Below are 13227 nucleotides of genomic sequence, written 5' to 3'. Positions count from 1 at the left end.
TGCGTGTATAATTTCCAGCAACAGTAAATTAGTAAATTACAGGAAGAACACACTCCTGCTGTAGCAACAAGTAAATATTCATAACTTTATGACACCCAGTTAAGCTGTTGGGTTTTTAAGGGAAAAACATACATTCATGTTAAAGAGAATAAAGATCCTAGTTGAAGAATGGGAACCAAATTTCACCTAGGTCCTAAATTATTAGACTCTGACATATAGGTCCCATATTTCTAATTTGTATCCAAACATGAAGCCACATTGAAATATGAATGAGTTTCCTTGTTTGCCCAGGGATCACTTAAGTAATATTTTGAAGATGGATGTTGACAGATCACTTTTTGGCTATTTCAGTGCCATATCAATACATTGGGAGTTCCTTCTGCATTTGAAGGCAGATTTAGGCAGAGCAGCCCAGCATCTCTTATCAGATAAAATGATGGAGGAAGAAGGTACGTCACCGAAGCTTGTTACATGTTTTTAAGTATAAAAGAGCAAAAAGTGTCTGGAATTATGCTGTATTATTTTTCAGACGAAAGGAGAATACAAAAGGCATTCTGTAACATCAGTTTAAAGACAAAATTTCTGGTTGAGATTTTGATCAACTTGAATCCAAAATGAACTTCCAGAGCTATGTGGAATTTGTAGCATCAGTCTGACAGGTTGAAGCAATGCTTTTACCAGAAACGCTGAAAAACCGTTAAACTTCAGGGTGCTATTTGGATACCACTACTGTAATTAATACGGTATGACCTTGTATAAACCTTATAAATTTGTTCATGAGTATGCAAAGTGGGAGTAACTGCTCTGTGAAGAAAAAGTGGGGTGCTTAAGTATCTGACACAGCTACACATTTAATTCTGTTGGTACTTTTCCCTCGAGTATCTTCTGAATAAAAATATTACAGCAGCAATCAGAGGACACTGATCTATTCACACTAAAATCTCCCTCTCCCCCCAAATCTTAACATTAGATTTTTATTTCAGCTACATTTCTGAACGATTGCAGCATTCAGTAAGGAACAATCTCTCCTGTATCTTGCAGAAATTCGCCTCCGAAACTTTAAGCTTAACTGGGATGCAACCATTGTGGCCTCCCATGATCGGTTTGTGACTTTTTTCTAGACTGGGCCTTTCAGCTTCTTGAAAAGGTGAAATACATTTTCCACAGCAGACTGACTCTTACTCATTTCCTGTCATTTTTCCCTTTTTGGTTTGTGGTTGGAAGACCAGGAATATGGCTGTGAACATTTACACACGAGCTAGTCAAAGTTTAAGGCCTTTTTAAAAATACATTTTGCATAGTTCATGCCCATGAAAGCAGCCTGTCTGAAAGTCTTGAATGGGGGTGCCTGAAACTCATCCGCAACATTAAAACTACAAATGATTTTCAGAGCTGGTAAGTCACTGATAGTCTAGAAATACTCAAAGCCTCTATCTTATATAGACACCCACTCATTGATTAAAATGCCTGCCATTAGGTAAATGCAACTTAGAGTTTACTCCTTTCTATCTTGTTTGAAAAGACAAGAAACAGCAGTTCAGCTCATTTTCCCTCCTGTGAACTCTGTTCCTATATGGTACTCTGGGAGGCATTATCAAGCTTATTAAAGACAGTTTTTCAAAATTCATCGTGTACAAGTAATACAGAACTTCTGAGCTAATATATTTAAAAGTAAGCAATGTGCCATTCAGCTTTAACCTGGAAAGACAAGATGTAGACGTTGTGATCAAGATACCCGCATTTATATTAAATTGGAAATTATCTGGTAGTCCCTCATACAGAACATGTCAGGAATCCTTCTCAGTTTCTTCAGAATAATGGAGAATTGACATTAGCTCCTCAGTTCCTCCACAGCTTGTCATTGCTGGGACCCGGGAGCATGAATGATATGATTTTAGTAAGAATTTAAGTTTCAGCGAAAAGGGATTGAACTTCACAGAACCAGACATTAAAACTAAGCTTTTCCTTAGCTTCTTGACAAGGCTTTCCTCTGCACTTATTTCCAGCTCCAGGTCCTAGAGAAATTCCCAAGCTGAGGAGAGCTGTCAGGAGAGCGTGTGTTTGTTTAACAATGGACACACCAGTATAGCCAGTACGACCCTGCAGTTTACGAACTCTCTAACTTCATTCAACATCCTAGCTGTGGCCAAATGAGGTTTAACACATGGTGTCCAACTCTGTAGACTACGTAAAATACAACGTGTACCACCACAATACATTCATAGAATGTAGCTAGATAATTGGCATCAAATCTGCTGACCTGATGGTCCTCGGGTGTTAATTACACCAGCTTTGTAACTTGGATAGCTCAAAATGTATTAAAAAGACAAGAACAGTGGTAATTAGCCCCTTCTCCAGGGTAAGACTGGATTTGAAGAGGCTAAGAGGAGGAAAAATTGTGGGTTTGGATTTGGACAGCTTTCTCTCTACAAGTGGATAACCCTGCCTCAGTATCCCTCTAGGAGTTGTCTCTCTCCCATGCCTCTTGCTTGCTGGAACTGTAGTAAAAGTCCGTCCCTTGAGTAGGCTGCCAGTGGAAATACACAATTAACATGAGTTTTGTCCTAACTCTGGATTCTGACAGGCTTCTTAGTGGAGCGTGGGCTTTCTTGTTATCTGACACACAATACTGCAAGGTCAGCCTGAGAAGAGCTCCTGGGCTGTAGAAAAAGCAAGGGAGATACTGAGACGGGCTGGCATCTCTATATCCACTACGGCATACACAGTGATGGACAAAACGTGACTGTTCTGCTGATAGGAGGAGAATCATAAAACCAGCAGCAAAGGTCCTGGTCCTACCGTAAGAAGCCAGCTCCGTTTATACCCAAGTGAAGATATTCAGAGCTTGCACCAGTCAGTAAAGACAGAAACATATTTTCGCTTCAATAATCAGCCCTTTTATATCTATACACATATACACACATATACACATGTACATATGTACACGTATCAGTTTAGTTTCTTAAGAAACATGTTTCATACATATATAAAAGAATGTTTTTTCATATATACGTGTATTTCTTAAGAAACTAAACAGATGATGGCTATACAGTCTGTGCTATTTATTTTATGCTGCTCCTATATTTTCTTTTGTCAGTATGCAGCAGAACATTATATTCAAAACAGATTATAGAAGTTCCTAAGAATAGGAATCAATAGACTTTGGATGCTTAGAAGAGAAATGGAGCAGAAATAAGATGGTGGGATAAATGCATTAGCTGTAAACGTCTGTGAAAGAGATCATTCATCCACAGAACAGTTAAAAATATGTGATATTCAGGCTTCACAATTAACACAAATTGTTTTAACAAGGTAATTTGTTCCTTCCAAAAGTTGATCTATCCACAAAATAGTGCTGGGTAAGCGACATTCAATTCATGTTTTAAAAGCACTTTTCCCCTTTGCTTTTCTACTCTGAGAGCTTGCTAAATATTTTTTGAGTTGAAAAATAATTCATGGTATTTTGTGAAAGGTTTGACAAGTATGAAGTATGACAATCTGAAAGGTATGGGGCTTTATAAACAAAAAGTTCTTAAGTTACTCTCCCATACAATTTCTAATCCACTAATGGGGTGGGAAGATACATATTTTAATAGATTTTCACAATTGCTCCTGTATGATGAAAAATTAAATAGAACATGGAAGAAAGAAAACCACAGCATTTTATGATTTTGAATCTAATACCAGATTAGAATCTTAAAGCAGTAAATTCTTAAAAATCCTTAAAGTCCTCAGATGAGACTCTATTAACTTAAAATAATAGAAAAAATCAAGGCTCCAGACTGTGTATCAGGACAAAAACTTTTGAAAAGATTTCGTCTGGGATTTCTTCGGCTAGTCTTTGGACAGAGATCTAGTTTGCTGATAAGTAAGCTTGACACTTCAGGTTAAGTCGACATTGTACAACGTGTCTCCTCTTGATTTCTAAATTTCAGATAGGGATTGTAAACCCCCCTATAAATAAATGGGATTCAAAATTCAGTTGTCAGTTGACTTTCCCTAATAAGCCTAAATGAGTCAGAAACTATAAATCAAAGATACAGTATTTCCCTAACACAAATAAAGCAGTCACAGCTGAAATCCAAAAGGAAAAAAATCAAACTTTCACAGAGCTTAATGAGGTAAGGTACTAGTATCTCAGTGGGGAGACAAGTAAATTGGGTGATTACTCTAACACATCACACTGAGGTCTGGCAATTTATGAAAGATGAATATTAAGAATAAATTTATAAGTTATAGGTATAACAGTATTTAGAGCTTTAAATTATCTAAACCATTTCAAAGTATTCAAGTTATGTGAAATTAATTAGTACAATATTGTATTACAGCTTCCCCCCCCCCCCCCCCCCCCCAAATGACAAAAGTATGCGAAGTGCAGTTTTCAAATAACCTCTTCCAGGAAAGAAGAAAATAACAGGAAAAGAAAGTCCAATTTTGCTGCTGTTTTTCGTACAATTTCATACTGATTTCAGCTGGATTACTGTGTGACTGGAGTTGCAGTACTGGTCCCACATAGCATAATTTTAAATGTATTAAGAACTTGCTTAAGAATGATAATGAATAAGCAGAAAAGAGTGCTAAAAATTGTACTTAATAAGTGACTTCTAAATTGAAAAAGCGTAAGAAAGTCTCGTCAAGAAACTGAGAAACGGGAAGATCAGCAGAAAGAATAATAATTCATATACTGTAGTGAAAAATACAAAACAAAGATCTGGCTATTCCTACATAATGGTCATTGCAAACTATTTATTGCATTGTATATGGGATGGATTGTATTACAGCACCTATCAGATATTATTTAAAGCTTTCAACAGTGAGTACACCAAAAAGCCAAAGGCACAGAAGACTGAAAAAAAAAAGAAGCTCCTAGCATATTTGTTAGCATTAAAACTGATGTAATACAACCTGATGTCTCTAAACTCTGTCAACATTAGAGATTTAGAAACATTTGTTGAGTATTCTGAAGACCGCTACTTTTCCTATGACACCAAGCACTGTCACTGATAATCCTGATGCAACTGATACTGACCGGTGTCCCTTCAAAACAACTCAAACAAAAAGAGAAAAAAAAAACGTGGAGGACAACCAAACCAGAGTCTTAGAAGAAATTCTCCCATGGAAGTTGACAATGGACTTTCCATTTACCAGGTAAGCGCAGTAATGTCTCAGCCAGCAACACCATTACATCTTCTTGCTTTTCATTACCTCCCCATCCAGTGAGATCTTGAAATGGAAATACAAGGCTTGTTACTAGTCACCAGTGGAGAGTATGAGGCTGTTCAGGTCATTGGGGGTGGTGGGTATTTGAGGAATGCTAGCTAAGGTACTACCTGCGCAGACCATGCGCTACTCTGGTCACCTCCAGTAAAACACAGAGCTTTCTAATCTTTTCTTTCTGACGTTCACTGTTTCCTCCATCCTACAGCCCCATTATCTTAGCTGAATACAACACAAGAATCCAGTCACCATTCAGAGGTCAACTTATACTTTTCTCCCTTGCACAAACTCCAACTTGGTCTTTTGTTCAGAGAGAGAGATTTTCAACAGTGACTGGGGAAAGGCAAACAAGAACGCTCCCGCTGGTGTGAAGCAAAAGTTCAACCCTCTCCAAATGTTCTGGCTCTGCCAAAGAGCATCCACACAGACTAAGTGGGATGAAATTACCTAAAGAAGATGGATGAAGGCCAAATAAATATCTGAAGCAGTTAGAGAGGAGAGAAAGATGCATCTGGGAAATAAGGAGGGTTTGAGATCAGAAAGATATTAAAAAGCCATACTGTGGTTGAAGGGCCTGGATTCAGAAGGAAGACCAACCTGCTCAGGACAGCCATTCAAATCATTACAGCTACCTGGGAAGGATTCAAGAGTTATAATATGCACAGTCTTTTGCAGGCAGATATGAGCTTATTTTGCACGAGCTGACCAGAAGCCATTCTGCTATGACAGCGTAACCCTCAAGCACTTGGTAGTAAGCCTTGCTGCAAAGCAGTGTGTATTAGATCAGGCAACGTACCATTCTCATGTGGCCACATGTCCTCAGGCTGACCCAGAGTGCAGGCTACAGTAAGCTCACATCAGTTTGCAAATGGGCGTGCACATACACTCATGAAAAAAAAAAAAAGAAGAAAGATTTCAAGACCAACGTGCAACGAATCCATCAACTATGAAGTAGGATGAACTGAGGTTTGCAGGATCAGGCATGGACATCAGTCCCTGAGAAGCAGTTGGGAAAAATTAACAGGAAGATAAGCTTATGGTGTGGGGAGACCAACACTGAACATGCCCTTTCAGATAAGGGGCACCGTGAAGCCCCACATTAACAATGGACACTTCTTTCAGAGGCAGCTTTTTAACTGAGACAGGCTAAACATCGGAAGTATGAAAAGTATAACACGGTACACGTCTTTATGGAATGACTTCTGTCACAATGATTTGAGCAACTTTTTTCTAGTGATTTGAATGTAATGCAACACAATTCTACTACCAAACTCTTTTCAAAATCAGTACAACTCGGATACAAATACCTAGCTTCAGTCACATATCCCAGCATAGCTGGTATTCACAGATACATACTTGCATTTAAGTCCAATACAAGTATGTTTGCAATATGGAAGTTATTACCTTCTATATTTCATTCTCTTCTGATTACATATAAACTGTCAATAATTATCACTTTTTCCCTTAAACTTTTCAGATATTACTTCTGAAAGGGAGACATTTCATTTGATCAAACAGCACAAAGAGAAAAAGGTGCTTGCTATAGATATGTAAAAAATACTGCTATTTTACTTTGCCTCCTAATCAATGTTTTTTTTTTATTTAGCTCTTTGATGGATATTTGCTTTGAATGCAGCATACAACATAGATTGTATTACTGATACATACTATTCACCTAACAATTTTGCTGTGACGTATGTAGAAATATTAACTAATCAATTTTCATGTCTCTGAGATAGATTACAGAATCTCCAATATACAAGGAGAAAAAAACCCAGCGCTTAAAGGAACTTGCCTAATATGTTAAAATATTTCAACAAAATGATATGGATTGGAATTCAGAAATCGCTATGACTCAATCCTTTTGTAAAGCTTTGTCAGAACTGAAACTCTTCTTACTCATCCTATTTTCATTCTCACATCTACAGTGATTTTTAGGAACGGGCAGATCATGTTGCACATATTTATGTAAGTGCAGCTTGGTGTTGCATATACAAGTTTGGCATACAAATATAAATATAAATAAATACCATATTTGTTAAGGATCTATTTAAGTATTCTAGTTGCACAGTGTTAAATTAGTTGGTCTCTTATTGCAATCGATTTCTCATCTTCACAGAGCAGAAAAAAATCTACTTTATATATTTATCATAACTCCAGCAATGGCAGCTGGAACCCGTAAGGCATGTTGCTTTTTTGAGCATCTTCATTACTTTTTGTGCTGATTAAATTGGGTGTAATAGTGAGAACATATTGACTTCACTTAAGCAACAGGGGAAATGGGACAAATCCACAAGGAGAAAAACATCTGTAATATGCAAGCTTGGATGAGAAGATTGGTCAAAGCTGTTAAGAAAAGAAAAATGGAAAACCCACAACAGTGCTTCCAGAGACTGTTTTTTGAATGGCCTGAAGCTTGTTTTCTAATTAATTTCCAACTTTAAGTTTACAGCACTGAAAGTCATTGTCTTTGCTGACACACAAACCAATTATTTACTTTACAGATGCCGAAGAATAAGAAATAACAATTCAAGTCAAAGCAAGATGATTAAGGCAAAGCAAGTGTTTTGCAGGACTCACCTTAGGCACCCAGTGGCATTGCGCAGCACCTGTGATGAATGGAGCTGTATTTTATGATCATCCTGGAGCGGAGAGTTTTCCCATCCAGAGTGAGGGATGATCACTGCATTGGTCAACACTGCGAGGGCATCCTGGATGATTGGCATTTTCAGTGCATCACAGGAGGACAGATTCCAGAGAACTCCTACAAAATAAGCAAATGACTAATAATTAACACTTCTGCAAAAAAAGATTTAATAGCTTTTGTTTTTAAAAAAACCCACCAAAACACTTCACAGCATTGGTGTGCTTAATAAAGCTGTTTCTGTCAAGAAAATAAATAGGACTACATGGTAAATGGGGCTGAATGATACCTGCCGACTTTTGCAGTGGGAATACAGCTTTGAATACACAACAGGTAGTCACAGCAACACTGAAAATTTCTCAGAGCTAAGCCTAAAAACTGAGCAGCTGGTTATGATCTAGGCCTATTTAGGCTGTGAACCACATGTGGAATGAAGGAGTATTATGTGTATTTTTTTAGGGCTTGGACTTCAGATTTCTGCCTTCTAAATAAAATTAATAAAAACCAATAGCAGAAAATAGGTTCTGATTTACACTAAGATTATCACTGTTGATAGATACGCATCGAGAGAACAAACCTCCAGCTCCTTGTTGAATGTACTGTCTAGGCTAGTTGGTACTACAAGCAAAAAGACTTCCTTCACAACCCGATACAGTAGTGTGGTATTATCTTGGCATTCAACAAGCCATTTGTTATTTCATAAATATTTTACTATACAAAGTTACAGAATACTACTGTTTTTGCACAGAAACAACAAGCTTAATGGTGCAACTCACAAGGGGATTTACTGGAATTGAAAAAAAATCCTTCTGTTAAAATTCATAATGTGCCAAAGCAAAGGAAGAGCATTCAAGAGCCAAAGCTTTCTGAGCACAGCCACGAGGATCAGGGCCACTGCTGATGTGCCACACAGAAAGCAGGCAAGAAACTGTTGGGGGCAAAAGAGACCCTGCTTTTCATTCCCTCGTATATATATATTTGCTGGAAAAGCACATTTGATGTTTGTGCTGCACCAAGAGCCTGCTGCTGCTGGGCACCTACTACTGCGGGGGCAAGCTGGAGGGCCATACGCTGCTCTGAAGAAGCAGTCGTCTTTATTTTTGCCCTATGTCCTCCCAGGAGCAGCTGTAAGAGCAAGCCTGCCTCCTCCTCCCTCTCCTCTTGCCAGCATACGTCCTCTTCTCTAGAGTCCAACCCTACTCCTTCTTACTCTCCTTCCTGTAGTGACAGGAGCCTGGCCCCACACCTAACCTCGAGGGGAAAAATTCAGTTTTGCCTTTATGGCTACCAAGTCTTGCACCAGCACAGAGAAAGATCATCATCATTGTAGACACGAGGTTACAAATATGAACATTACACTATTAAAAGCCGAAGCAAGTGGTGGTGGGAAGAAACTGCTAAAGACCTTATGAGCATAGACTCAGACATTTATAAATATAAGCAGCAAGAACACCACTTGCTCAAGGCTTTCTTTAGCATTCTGTGTTTTGAAGGAGAGGTGTAATTAACAGGAATCAAACCACATTTTTTTGGTTTCCCTTTAAAATTAATTACCTCTACGGGGAGACTGTTTCAGTTACACAATTTCGTGTTTTAATTATTTTATATGGAACTGCATGCAAAGACAGTTATGCAGTTTAATGTAAAAATTTTGCTTAGCATACCAATAAAAATAAAACACCTTAAAATAATCTGTATGTGGTAAACAGGCAGAAACGGACAGACTTTAGGTACAGACTAAAAAAAACCCCAAAACAGCAGAAATAAGAATACTGTTCATTTTTTCATTTAAGAATTGCTGCTTTAAAGGGAAAAGAGTCTTTGTTTGGATTCTGTTCTGAATGTTTTTATGAAAAGTCATACCGTATTTAAAGGAATAAAGACCTTCATAAAGATATTTATACTCACTTCTCTATGACCTGTTCTTGGTAAGCTTTATTGGCACATCTGCTATTCCTGAAATACCTAGTATTTGGCTGGTTTTAGTACAAAACACAACATGGTTGCCGTTTTTTTATATTTATCTAGACAGGTGCAAATGGTGTGCATGGTATGGAAGTAGAAAATCAGGATGCAAATCTTTCCCCCTTCAAGGTCTGATTTAGTTCTTACACATGACAATGTGTTGCTTTTTTTGTGAAGAAGTCCTATTTTGGAAATGAAGCAGAAAAGAGTGGTTTGATGGCAACAAAACAGTACTTTGGGCTTCAAGAACTAGTCATAAACTGGAAAAGCAGAAAAAAATACAAAAGAAGCAAACATAAGAGCCCTGTCTAGCAAAATGTTTAAAAATATGTATATACACACTATTTTCTATTCACTCTAGGTTCTTGCTAATTAAAAGTAAACTCACATAAACATCATGATAAGTTGGTATTCAGCAATAGCTGAGATGCCCAGGAATATTCTTTAAGCCCTTTTTCTGTATTTAAAATCCACTTGCCACTGCACACGAGCTTTTGCTCAATAAACTGCCATAGTAACAGGTAAGCTCCAAATCCAAATAAACCCCTATGTATTCACCCAAGAGCCAAAAAGAGGGGTCTGGTTTCACTAACTGGAAATTAAACCTTCACAGTAAGAGGATGAAGGGATCACCAGACTAAATTAGCTGTTCCACCTTCTCCTAAAATGACTTTAAGTCAAGACAGAATCAAGCAAAACAGCACTGCTCAGTAAGCCTGACACCGTCTTCAAAGTTTTTGTACCTCACATACAGTTTTATGGACTAAGACAATCTGCTTCCACCCTAGAACAATGCCTTTTATCTAACTTTAAGTCTTTGAATACTACCAACCACATTAATGAAAAAAACAATTTTATTCTGACAAGTTATAATTTATTCTCACAAGTAGTGGAGTCTGCTACTTGCTGAGGTTGGCATTTTAAGTGCCTCCTTGTACCCTTCCTTAATTAAGGATTTGCAATTATGAAAGGGCACTGGCAAATCACTTCCCATTACTTTTGCTGAGGATGACCTGGAGCTAGATTTATGTGGGGTCTAAGAAGATGATCCATTCCCTTGACTTTGCAAGGCGAAGTGATAAAAACATAAATCTTTCACCTGAGGCACCTTCCATTATGGAGCTACCTCTTCTCCATATGACTGTGATCATATTTTTCAAGCCTGTATGCATCACGTGCCCTTTAAGACTATAGTAAGGAGCTGGTCACTGAGATAATTTGCCACCTTACTCTGAAAGCCCTGACTGAATTGGGTTTCTGAGCACAATAAGCAAGTCTGGAATAGCTTCAGAGGGGCCTTGACCGTCCCCTAAATCATTTTTATGTCATCAGCTGCCCACAGGAAGGGAAGGGACCGGACTCAGCATACCGGTGATTCACCACAAATAGTGGGACCCATCCTGCTGTAAATGGATTGGAAGAGAGCTGTTAATCCAACAGCTCAATACTCCAACTCAACAATTTAGCATCCGTAGACTGACTCTTGGGAGAGAAGGGGAAATAAAGAACTAATCAGATCAGTGTTAAACATTCTCTTACTCTATCACTTGAGTTCATAGCATCTTATTTCCTCCTTGCTTTTAAGGTTGTGATGCATTCAGAGTAGGCATTTTGTCGCCCCATTTGCAGATCACTTTAGGCTGTGTTGGATGCTACGTAGAAAGAGAAAAATAGCTACACCAGACTGATCATGTCTATTTGCAGGTTGAAGTTTTTCACCCTTACAAATAACGAACTGCAGCGCATGGAAAAAGTATCTTGCAATCTCATTTTGAGTTTAAAACTAAGGCGAAAGTGGTACTGAAAGCATTCAGCTGGTTCCAGTTGGAAGACGGATTTTGGGGCTGAGTACCAATTACTAGTCTTGCAGACAATCAGATGAAGGACTCTTAGAGGAGTCTACGGGAAATCTTGCTATGGAGATCTTGCTGTACCAAGTTACATCTTCTGGAGTAGCTTATCAGAGGACATGCATCTATTATGTTCAATAGGTTATTTAACACACTAAATGTAAATCACCTTTTCCAAGAAGGCCTTTCACAGATAACGACAATTACATTTAAAAACTGGTTATAAATTTTGAAAAAGGTTATAATCAAAGGTTATAATCAAATCAAAAATCTTTTCAAAGACATAACTGTACAGATATAGTTCATAAGGAAAACCACACAAAGATCTTAGTTAAGGCAATTTAAGTTTGTTGCCGCTGGAAGAAGGAACTGAGAGAACAGAGAACCAGGAAAACTTTGATTCATCTTTCTCTTAGCCAAAGTCCAGAAGATTGAAGACAAGACCAACCGTTGTAAAAGCACAGTCCAGGCTGATGAGATCTTACTGATGAGATCTACTTCTTGGCAGACAGAACTTATCCACCATGGTTTCTAGTTCTGGCACCACCATGGTGCTTAGAAACAGCACTCCTGCTTAGATAAATTAATTTAAGCTATTGCAATAGATACCACATCACTTACCCTAACGAAGCAAAGCAAAATATTTTAAAAATTTGAAGACACTCAATTTAACGGAGCAGTCTGAGCCAAAAAAACATCATCTCTGAATCAGGCTGGAGCTCCAACTAATCTGATTAAACTCTTCAATGCATTTTTTAGCTAGTGTTTTACTTAGAACAGGTACTCGCATATGTATATCTGTAGTCAGATATAGCTAAAGACTTGATGAGCCACATGCTATCCTTATTCCATTCAAAGTTAAGCAAATAGAGATCATATACTTCCATGCAAAAAATATCACCCTAGATATTGTGTGAGGGCCATGTGCAAAATCAGGGAAGTCTAAACAATTATTGAGTGCGTGATTTAATGCTACCTCAAATTATGACTTTTTTTTATATATATATATATATATATATATATATATATATATATATATATAAAAAAAAACAAGCCCCTTAGAACAACTTAGACTACAAATATAAATGGAAACCAAGAAACTGGAAAAGTCAGCTTTTCCAAAAAGCATTGCCCCTGCCACACTGCCACTATGTATTTTATTTTTTTATTGTGCTGCAAAAGATGTACTTTGCAAATAAATAATAGGGTAAAAGGATCATAAGTAAACAAATATTATCGGGAGAAACAAGCCTTTTTTCTTCTCAATTTGATACGTTTAAGTCAGCCTTAAATTTATACTAAGATTTTGCTTATTTAATAGTCTGTGTTTAAAATAAAAATCTAAAAGTCTTCCAACTCATCTAGGTGTTTCTTTTCCATCTTAATGTAACAGTTTGGTCACGGACTGATGCAGAGTGCCATTTGGTAGAGCTGGGAGACCCTGCATCCCAGTAAGAGCGAACTTGGCTCTGGCGGGCTTTTCTGTTTATACGCTGAAGGCACACGGGTACTACAGGGAGTTTGCCTCATGAACTCGACAATTAAGACTGA

General features: G+C 37.8%; 1 protein-coding gene across 1 annotated transcript in view; it reads right to left on the bottom strand.

Annotated features, from left to right (window-relative positions):
• Positions 1–13227, bottom strand: part of CTNND2 (catenin delta 2) — a 566347-nt gene that overhangs the window by 131992 nt on the left and 421128 nt on the right. The window contains exon 11 of the mRNA XM_075495646.1: positions 7798–7981. Coding sequence (XP_075351761.1) covers positions 7798–7981 — 184 coding nt within the window. The remainder of the gene's footprint in view (positions 1–7797; positions 7982–13227) is intronic.

This window comes from Mycteria americana, chromosome 2, assembly GCF_035582795.1.
Source record: "Mycteria americana isolate JAX WOST 10 ecotype Jacksonville Zoo and Gardens chromosome 2, USCA_MyAme_1.0, whole genome shotgun sequence".
NCBI classification, from domain to species: domain Eukaryota; kingdom Metazoa; phylum Chordata; class Aves; order Ciconiiformes; family Ciconiidae; genus Mycteria; species Mycteria americana.
The sequence above is the reverse complement of the archived record's forward strand: the minus strand, read 5'-3'. Positions and strand labels throughout refer to the sequence as shown.